The following is a 10,787-nucleotide window of genomic DNA, read 5'->3' as shown; positions in this document are numbered from 1 at the left end:
TCCCATTCTGTTATTCAATATAGTAATCTATCGAGTGATTTTTTTTATCTCCCCTTAATTTCGAAAGAGTTTAATTAATTTATGACCAAAGGACTAATTTAAAATTTAATTAAATAAAAATAGATAGATGTATTATCATCGAGGTGGAAGGTATCTGGAAAATTTAAACGAAATCGTTGCATTAAAAGTGGGTCAAAATAAAGCTACAAGATTTGCCATAAACCCACAAACAAACAAACAAACTAGCATACATTGCGAACTAAATAAAAGCTTGTAAAAATATGTTTGCCGTTGCGTTGTAGGTGCCTTCATGAACAAGCCGATTAGTACAGAACCCGATGGCACTGTTGGTGCTTTCATTAACCAGCTGGGGGATACAGACATCGATCACCAGAAAGACGCCACCATTTCATCGTTATTTTTTAAAAGTTATTTATCACAGTCTATTCCTGCTTGTTTGAATAAAAGTTTATATTTATGTTCTGATAAAGGCGCTACGGTCCTAAAAAATGCTTTTAAAAGACGCTAGTTCATAACACAACCCATTGTACACGCTTGTGAGGAGTGAGTCAAGGAGTGACGTGGTTTTACTAAGAAGAGTGGATCAAGTTAGTGGTTTAGATATGGTCACTGGAATGGTGTTAGATGGAAGATAATTTCTGAATATGCGTTGAGCGCAAAGCTTAGGTTGGATTATGAGTGTGGATTAAGGTAATGGTAACGATTAAAGAACTGAAACATCGCCAGGGCATCCATTGTGTACGTAACACATGAGTAATAGGTATTAGTCACATACACGATATGTCATGTTACCTAATGTTTAACCCTCCAACTTCTGAGGCATGTTAAGACGTATATATATATATATATATATATATATATATATATATATATATATATATATATATATATATATATATATATATATATATATATATATATATATATGTAACTAGGGTAGTTACCATACTATGGTTAACAACGTATTACAGTCTAATGCAATAGTGCAGATGGTAGACTGATAACGAACACAAAGCCAAGGCGTATTTTGGGAAGCGATACGATAGAGCTGCGCAGTTCAACAGGCTGATGTAACGTGTGGAAACTATTACATGTACGTGGGAGATATATAAGACGACGTATTGGAGTTGAGGACAGTTGAGAAGTGGAAGCCGAACTGTAGAGACGTGTTTCGGGCAGTATCAAGTTGGTTATTGAACGGTGTAGACGTGTGTGTTATGTGAGGATAGGAATTATGGACACGTGGATTCTGTTATGTTAGGACTAGTGAGGACAGTGGGGGTCAGTTGGTTCATTGTATTCTTATGGAACATTGGTACATTGTTATGTGGAGCATTTCTATTGATTCATGTAATAAAGAGATCAATGTAAACCTGCATTTCCGAGTATCTATATTGTGGTCGATGTTGTGTGCTGGTCAAGGGTAGCACGAGTAAGTACACTCGGTGACACTTGGCGCTGTCAGCAGTGAAATCGGTAACATTTGGCACTACAAGCAAATAGACTCGGTAACATATATATATACATATGTATATATATATATATTCTTTTTAGTCACCAAAACACCCCACAAAGTGCCCTAACTGATTCCGCGCCTTATTTAATTCAGATGAGCAGCGAATCCAATTAAAAATTGATATTAGTGGTGGTACCGATTAGAAATAAAAATAAGTATATCATTGAAGATATAGATCTAGGTAAAAACGAAATGGAGATTCGTTATAGGCATTAATAAAGTTTCGAATTGGGAATTTTTTTTTTTTAAATTGACTTGAGAAATAGAGAAACAGTACTCTGTTTTAATTATTATCCCGTGTTTTTACATTCGAATGTGTCTTGTTTTTTTTTTATTACTTTCTTTAAACAAGGTAATTAAAAAGTCTAGTGACAATTTTAGCGCAATTTCCTTATGTTATCTAAAAATAGCTCTGTCGTAGCGTAAATCAAGAGCAGGGTTAGTAAAACCATTGGTTAGTTATTAAAACGTTTTTTATTAATTTTTTTCAGTATTTTACATGTTTTATTTACAATAGAGTTACATGACTAAAAACCATTGCGCGCCTACTGAACGTGATGGCGCAGCCATGGAACGCGATGGCGCAGCTATTGAACGTGATGACGCGTGTGGTGTGGTTGGAAAAAATGCCTACTAATTCGGTCCAAATTTAATTAATTCAAAAATTTGTTGTGACCGAACGAAAGGATATTTTTGAAAACGTTCTAAATTATAGCAGAAATCGATTGGTACATGTTTCAAGTCGCTAAGTGGTCTGGTTGCCGAGATATGGGCCAAAAACTGAATTTTTTCGAGGTTTTTTGGCTTTTCCGGGAAATACATGAAAGAAACCCGAAATTTTTATGGCCTATGCTCATTCTCGTAACTTGCTTAACATAATTGCTTTTGGAACTAGTCATCGATATTGCTTCGTTGAGGAGGAGATACGACTTAAAGCCCGGACACACATTCATCCATACATTCATTCATCCATACATTCATCCATCCATTCCCAGAAATGACGAGTTAATAAACGCAATTCTCCAGAATGGAAATTGCGCAAAAAAACAAATCATTAATACATTCAGTATAGCCGTAATATTTTTCTCTACTTAAGTATGTATCTTTACGTTCTACATAATTATACTGCTGACGATTCTGATCTCACGGACAAATGTAGTGATGACGCCATTGAGACAAGTGCTCACTTCGGCTTCTAATAAATTTTATAACTTGGGATAAATTATAAGGAGAGATAACATGTATTGAGATTTTTTTTCAACATTGTTGTTTACACGATAGTCTCCCATTAACTCGTATTTTATGTTGAGATTTTTTTTTTATTCTGACCGATTTGCGGTAAATTATTGATGTTTTAAAAAATAAACCGGGAGGGATCTCCCCTAAACTTTCTCGAATCTTTTTTTTTTTTTTTTTTTTTTTTTTTTTTTTTTTTTTTTGGCGTTTAATATTGTTCCTTCCACAAGTGGATAGGTTGCATGTTAAAAAATTACAATGTGATACATAGTATAACATTAAAAAGATTTACAATGTCTTAATATTCCTTCTGATTTCTTTGTTCCATGTTTCTTTGTTCCGATTTCTTGGTTCCATTTGTTTCTTTCTTGATTTTGTTTCCGGTTTGCTATGACATAAAGTACAGGACAGTACAAACATGATCGCTTCTCTGTTTTTTGGCCTTTCTTCTTGTGCTTGATACGCTCTTGGTTTGATAATGGTTTATTCTTTGTTGGTAGTTGTACTTGGTTAGAGTGAGTTTGGTGTCTTGTCGTTGATGGTGAAGTTGGTCGAATAGTGTAGAACTTGCGTTGAGGTGAGGCATGATGCGCATGGTGGTAGAGTTGTTCGATGAATTGAAGCTTGGGGAGATGAGTTGGGTGGGTTCTTGTGTTGAGAGATCTTTCGAGGTGAGTTGCTTTGAAGTATTGTTCATTGTGGAGGAGTAACGTTGTGACGTAGTCGAGTAATTGAGTTGGGCGAGGTGACGTTGAAGAGTGAAGTTTGCTGATGTTGCTGAGTCGATGGTTTTGAGCTTGGTGAAGTGGTGAGGTGGGCGAGGTAGAGCTGTTGGCGATTGTTTATTTTGAGTAGATGATCTTGAGAGATGGTTAGTTGATTTGCTAGTGTTTTGACGGAAGCTTCCCACCTAAGATTTCTCCTAGGTGGGTGTCGTCAGAGTGTTAGTGAGTTTGTTGGGAGCGAGGTAGATACGTTTGACGTAGTAGATGAGTTCGATTTCTTGAGCGAGGTAGTTGCGTTTGACGTAGTAGATGAGTTCGATTTGTTGGCGATAGACAGACCTCCCACCTAAGATTTCTCCTAGATGGGTGTCGTCAGGCTGAAAAATAAAAGATTGAAAAGTTAGCCACTCGTACATTTGAAGCCACCCAATACAAGTACTGGGTGACTCATCTCGAGAGCGTGTGCGTTCGAGGGATGTGTGGGAGCAACCCCACAGCGGTCGTTTGCGAGATTTGCGTGAGTTTAGAGTAGTAGATTTGACCGCCTCTCGACCCCGGCAGTCAGCCCTAAAAAGGGCTGACCAACCAAATGGCCAAGATCCGTGTAGATCCATAACAGATACTACACTTTGATCTTAGCCAAAAGGCCGAGAATCTAATATATAAAGCTCAATTCTGTATGTAACATATAACAAGTTTGTTTGTCGTTGACATACTTCGATGGATTTAAGTGTTAGATTATTATCGTGCTCATAGTCTAAATTTATGAGTTAAAAAATTACTATTGAAAGTGTTGGGAAATAATTTTCATTTTTCAAACTGATAGTAATAATTGTCGGCATGTTCATTAAACACAATTTTTAAAAATTATCATCTTTTAAAAATTTGTTAATTATGTCTGAAAATTATTTATATTTAGTCCTTTAGCACTTACTTCCCTTTGATAAATTAGAAAAACACAATTACTTCCCTTTATAAAACATTGCATTAGTGGAAAAGAATTTACTTTTTGTTACTTTGTTTTGGTGTTGAGAAAAAAATAATTACATAATTAGCGGGTATTGATCAAGTGCAAATGTTGTAGGTATTTAACGGATAAGCTTGGAGTATTATAATTGTTCATTTGGTTTGGTTTGGCAACTACGTTCGTTTAAGTGAGTGCGAAAGACTATGAATAAGTTGGGATACTATAGTCGTTTATTAAGCTGAAACAGGCGATTCTGCCCCGGGCTAGACGGTGAGCACTTTGCGTTTATGTTCGCGTTTGTGTTTTCATTGTGTTTAGGTTGGGTTTGCGTTAGTGGTTGCGTTTTGATTTGTTCTTTCTTTTTTCGTTTTCGTTTGTGTTTTTTTTCTTTGGGTTTGTGTTTGTATTTGTGTTTGTGGTTGGTTTTGCGTTTGGATTTGGTTTGTTTTCGTTTGCTTTTTTGATTGTGTTTTTTTTCTTTGGGTTTGTGTTTGTGTTTGTGGTTGGTTTTGCGTTTGGATTTGGTTTGTTTTCGTTTGATTTTTCGTTTGCTTTTTTCTTTGTGTTCGTATTAGTGTTTGTGGTTGTGGTTGGGTTTGTTGTTAGGTTTTTGTTTTCGTTTGTATTTGTAATTGTGTTAGTGTTATGTTTGCGTTTTGTTGTTTTGGTTTTGGTTGGTTGTGGTTTGGGTGGGCAATGCCGGGTTTATGATGATTACTAAACACACAGGTAATGGTCTTTAACAGAAAGGTTTTTCACAGAAGCCAGAGCAGGGCCTGGCCGGGACGGCTAGTATTTTTATATAAAACAACAGGGAATGGTAACTCGGGCTATAGACATGATTTTTAATCCATTGTAAATACTTAGTTTTAAAAATAGAATAAAATCTCGTAGACAAAAGAATTGCACACCAAGTGAACGCCAAATAAAAAAGTGCATAATAGTGCGCAATATTATTAGTACGTAATAAATTTACATTAGTTTTTTGAGAAATCGGAAGTAGCGTAAATTACTACTTCCGGACAACGGAAATTACTCAAAATTTAACAGAAGGTAGAGAATTAGATCTTTTACTTACATGTGAAATTTCATTTATCTATCTGAAATAGTACTCAGGTTATAGGCTTTTGAAAAATTCAGAGTAGAAAAAATACCACTTCCGGTTATCGAAAATCGCTCAAAAGTTGATACGGATCTACGATTTTGATAAAATACTTATATATGAAAATTCATCAACCTAGCTGTAACGGTACTCAAGTTATCGTGTTTACACACGGACAGACAGACAGACAGACACACACACAGACATACGGACAGAATTGCAAAGCCCAGTTTTTCGGACTGGATTACGCATAAAACCTCTTAATTTTGATAAATCTGGATTGATAATTTTTGCCCGATTAAAATAAGTCCTCTATACTTCGGATGTGATGAAGGACTGAGATGTAATACGGTGAAAATTGTTAAAATATCAAGTAATTTTTGTGCACGATTACAATACTTTCTCTATACTTCGTATATTCGAGAAAGTAAAAAGTAGTTTTCAACTTCTACACCAATCTTTATTTTTGTCATCCAAAAAAAATAAATAAATAAAATAAACCGCAATGAATCTGTTTGTTCATTTTATGTGGCGTTTTGTTGAAGTAAGATGTATTTATTTAGGTGTTGCGTTTTTTCGTAATAGTATGTTAAATGTTATTTTTTATGAGTAAAAGTTAACACTAGGCCTACCTCACCATCAACAAGCGATCACAAAACTGAAGTTCCTTATAACCCCCCCCCCCCCTCCACACCACCGCCCTCTTCCGCGTGGTCGTCATGAATGGATGACCCAGTAGGGGACTGGGCAGGAATTGAGCTCTAAGAGGAACTCTAAAGGGGTGAGGTGGGGTTTGTGGAGGATTAGTGGTGACAGTGCAGACGACAGAACTTTTCCAAAGTTTATGTTATGTTTATGATTAAATTTAGGCTTAGCTTTCTAGTTATACATTAAGTTGGACATGAATAAATTTATTGGCCTACTACAATCATTTCAATCTTTTACTTATTTTGGAAAATTTCTGCTCTAGAATTGATTTATAAGTTGCCACTAATGCTGCCGGCTACCAAATGTAAAGCTTTATATTATTGTTCTAATGAATATCTAATATTGGGTTGTATGTATAATGACGTGAAGGCCAATGGTGATTATTTTTTTTTTTAATTCTAACATATTTGTGTATAGAACCGAAAATCGCTCATAAGTAAAAGAAAAAAAAAATAAGATAACTTCAAAAGAAGATCAAAAGAATAGAATTTAACACTGTATCTTTGTGAATAATTCGTGTTGAAGTGAAAAGTATTGTTTATATTATTTTATGCTGTAGGTTTTATGTAATTTAATTTGTTGACTTTAAATCTTTGGTTAAAATTTATGCTTAGGTTTAGCCTTAGAATCAACAGAATATTTAGCTAATGACTTAGATTTTAATCTTGATAAACTGATGTTTATATATAAATTTTAGTTTTTATATGAATTTATGTTGTGGAATTGAGTTTGATTTCGGCTTGGGTGTTGATTTAGGGATACCATTTTATTTGAAAATTAGCTTTTGTTAGTTTAATTAATAACCCTAGGTTTCTCAAAGTAAAACAAACTTTGGTACGGGGTGGTTGTAAGTTGTGTTATTTGTACGGGACGACGTATGCAGGGGTGTGCTTAACGTGACCAAACGGCATGGAAGAAAAAAACAGCCGGCCTTCTTAATATGTTCGTGTCCTTAAGGCTTTGCTATACAACCCTACAGAGTTTCAGGTGAGGCCGGCAAGGACTTTTTTCTGATATTTATATATATATACATATATATACATATATATATATATATACATATATATATATACATATATATATATACATATATATATATACACATATATATATATACATATATATATATACATATATATATATACATATATATATATACATATATATATATATACATATATATATATATATACATATATATATATATACATATATATATATATATACATATATATATATACATATATATATATACATATATATATATATATACATATATATATACATATATATATATATATATATATACATATATATATATATATATATATATATACACACATATATATATATATATATACATATATATATATATATATATATATATATATATATATATATATATATATATATATATATATATATACACATATATATATATATATATATATATATATATATATATATATATATATATATATATATATATATATATATTTGTGTGTGGTCACATGTTGGCTTTGCTGCCGATCGGCATTTTCCCTGTCGGCAAGTGTCCTAAAAACTGTTGACAACTTTCTTTATAATATAGACAAATTCTTATTTTTGTACTTGTCTAATCAAAACAAAAGATCCCACAGGCTTGTGACATTTTTTTATTTTATTATTTGAACACATCATCCACAAGTTCATGCCACACCGCACATTCTATATACAACTTCAAATAAACAGAAGGTTGACCCCCTGAGATCCCCTAATAAAATCTTTCTTTGAGTGATGACTGAAGGTGATGAGTGAGAAGGAATGTTGTAAACATGGCGACGTCACCCACTGAGATGAAGGGATCGTGCGCTGATTGCGATAATCCACTGAGTGACTGATACAGTACATTGTCTGAGAGGTATTACTGACCCAATAAAATAATTCATACACACTGACTTCACTCAAGTCACATGATGTTTGGAATACTGAGAAAATAAATGATGAATACTTTGCTGAAACAAGACAATGATAACACATGTATTCAACAGCTTCTGGCGCTCATGAAGAATATGGCTAATGCTAAACGAGCTTTCCGTACTCCCTGGGTTTCTCTCTTTGAGTTTTGAGTTTATACAACGCTTTGTATTCTTCACTAGAGACATGACCAGACCTCAGGAATAGATAGTCCAGTCCGGATAACTCGGACATGAGCATCAGTTTACAATCTTTCTCCGTGACGTAAAACGAATCGTGCCATTTTGTCTGTGCGACGTAATACGAAGAATAATCCGAACAGCTTTCTTTAACGTCCAGAAGTAATTGCTTGTAGTGCGCGAGTTCGTGGAAAAATTCCGGTTTCTGAGCGCTGAGTTTGGCGGTGAACTTCCTGAGGAAGTGATGGTACACGGCGTAGTCTAAGTGGTTGTATTTCCGGTGGTTTTCATAATCGGTGTCGGTGAAGTTTCTCTGCGGTTTTTTCTTGTTGGCGTTTTTTGGAATGTACAAAATATCTTTAATACTCCAGCACAACTCGTGTTTGAGAAGCAGGAGCGACTCGTCGAAGTGCTCCAAGATCATGACTAGCTTAAAATCTTTGTCCATTTGGTCTAGGTAAGCGTTAAGTTTTAAAGGGCTGTAGTATTCGTCCCGGCTTAGTCCTAAATCCTCGGATTGTTTATTTTTTATATAGGAAAAATGGGACTGTACCCGTTCAAACGCTTTGGGATTAGACAGGTACAAGGATATAGGATTTGTGGCGTTGCGCATTTTTGCAACTCTGGACGCAAAGTATTTGTCAACACGGTAGTACTCAAATGTGGAGACGAACTGCTGGAAAGGTTCCCGTAGAATGGAAATGTAAGCCGTGTCTTCAGGCATGATGAGGTGGAATGCTGTCCTGTTGTAGATGGCGTGGTTGAATAGGATGTTGTATTGTTTACCAGGTGGGAGCGGCACCACCTTGTCCTGGGTGAGTACATCGCCCGCACGTGATATGTAGTTGTAGCCGTAGCTGTGGAACTTGGTGTTGGGGAGCGCGAAGCTCAAGTAGTTCAGGATCCCGTAACGCTGTAGGATGTTGGCGATCGTGGAGCTACCGGCTTTGTGGACTTTGACGAAAGCGACGTTGGTGATTGGCTTGCAGGGAGGGGGCTGCCCGGTGACGTTGCCGGGGCTGAAGTCCAGGTACCTGACCTGACCCATGAGCTGCCTGTCGTCAGGGGTGGAGACTTCCAGGTCTGGGTCCTCTAGCCGGACCCTGGTCAGGTCGATGACCAGGGTCTGTGTGATTGTAAGGGAGAGTATCACACTCAGAACGATAATGAGAAAGCTGGGGAGAGAATATAAAAACATTAGGAAACATTATAAAAATAATATTGTGAGTCGTCTTACTCTGAACCAACATTTTAAAACATTGCTGCTTCTAATGTATCATCTTCTATATATATAATTCTCTACGTGAACACCACCACGCACGCAAGCCGACTATCTAACCCTCCTTCTGCCACCTTATCGCTATCGCCTCTACCCCCATCAGTCTGGTGAGCTGTGGTTCACGCCGAATGTTTACAATCGTAGAGCCGGGTCGAATTAGTGACAGCTATTAGGGGCAGATAATTTAGTTTTTAAACGATTTGAAACTAAGCGGAGGTAACAAGTTCTGCTTGATCTTTTCAATGTCGTCTGTAAACTGTCGTCACGGACGGCTGCTTTCACAGGGGGTGGGGTAGTATCGAATTCACAAAATATGAATTACTGAGAAGTAGAAAATTCGTAATGTTTTGTTTTCTTTAAAGCATTTTTGAAAGAACTGGTAAACCCATTATACTAGTTATATTTTTTAACCAAGGATACAAAATCACAGAAACGTGTACTGAAGTCTAAATTCATTTTTAATTCACATCCTTATGAAGAATGTGACGAAAACATCATTTAAACGTAATTAATATAGTTTCAGCGCCACGGTAATCAATTATTGTTGTAAAGCCTAGACCAACAAAACGAATTACACTGTGGTCTTCTACGAGCGAAATTTTAATATAATGTATTACTAGATAAATTAGCCGTTTCGGCTAGGTTCTGCCCTAGCTACATGACAGGTTAACGAGGTTTTTTTTTTTAAATTTGTCTATGTTAAGCGGTAGAAACTATGCCTCAGATATTTAGACTAATGTTATTTCGTGGCCAGTACTTAGAAATATGATAAACATAAGATTTCTACGCGTAGAAAGGTTATATCTACAATAGAAATGAGCACCCAAGCTTAACAATATTTCTGCTATAAACGTGTACAATATTCCCTTTAATACCGCTTTAACAAATTCGTCCTATTTGAAACGCATTCATTACACTACACCACCAGGAAAATAATTACAGCGCAGAATTATTATTTTTAAATGAGTTTCGGAATAAATTTTAAAAAACTATTTTTTACTAAATTTCTTCATGGGAATGGCAAGTTAAACATTTCAGCATCCCCCACAGAGCCTCAACGCCGATGGTGTGGTAATTGTAAGATAAATAAACCCGTAT

At 35.5% G+C, this 10,787-nt stretch overlaps 1 protein-coding gene and 1 pseudogene across 1 annotated transcript in view; both read right to left on the bottom strand.

Moving 5' to 3' along the window:
• Positions 1–4,029: 4,029 nt before the first annotated feature.
• On the bottom strand, positions 4,030–4,157 carry LOC131930080 (uncharacterized; annotated as a pseudogene).
• Positions 4,158–7,920: 3,763 nt separating this feature from the next.
• Positions 7,921–10,787, bottom strand: part of LOC131930079 (galactose-3-O-sulfotransferase 2) — a 2,969-nt gene continuing 102 nt past the window's right edge. Inside the window, exon 2 of the mRNA XM_059286434.1 lies at positions 7,921–9,585. Coding sequence (XP_059142417.1) covers positions 8,337–9,585 — 1,249 coding nt within the window. The 3' untranslated portion in view covers positions 7,921–8,336. The remainder of the gene's footprint in view (positions 9,586–10,787) is intronic.

This window comes from Physella acuta, unplaced genomic scaffold (genome assembly GCF_028476545.2).
Source record: "Physella acuta isolate Inbredline_101_S28 unplaced genomic scaffold, ASM2847654v3 ptg001713l, whole genome shotgun sequence".
Classification (NCBI taxonomy): domain Eukaryota; kingdom Metazoa; phylum Mollusca; class Gastropoda; family Physidae; genus Physella; species Physella acuta.
This window is presented reverse-complemented; position numbering and strand designations above follow the sequence as displayed.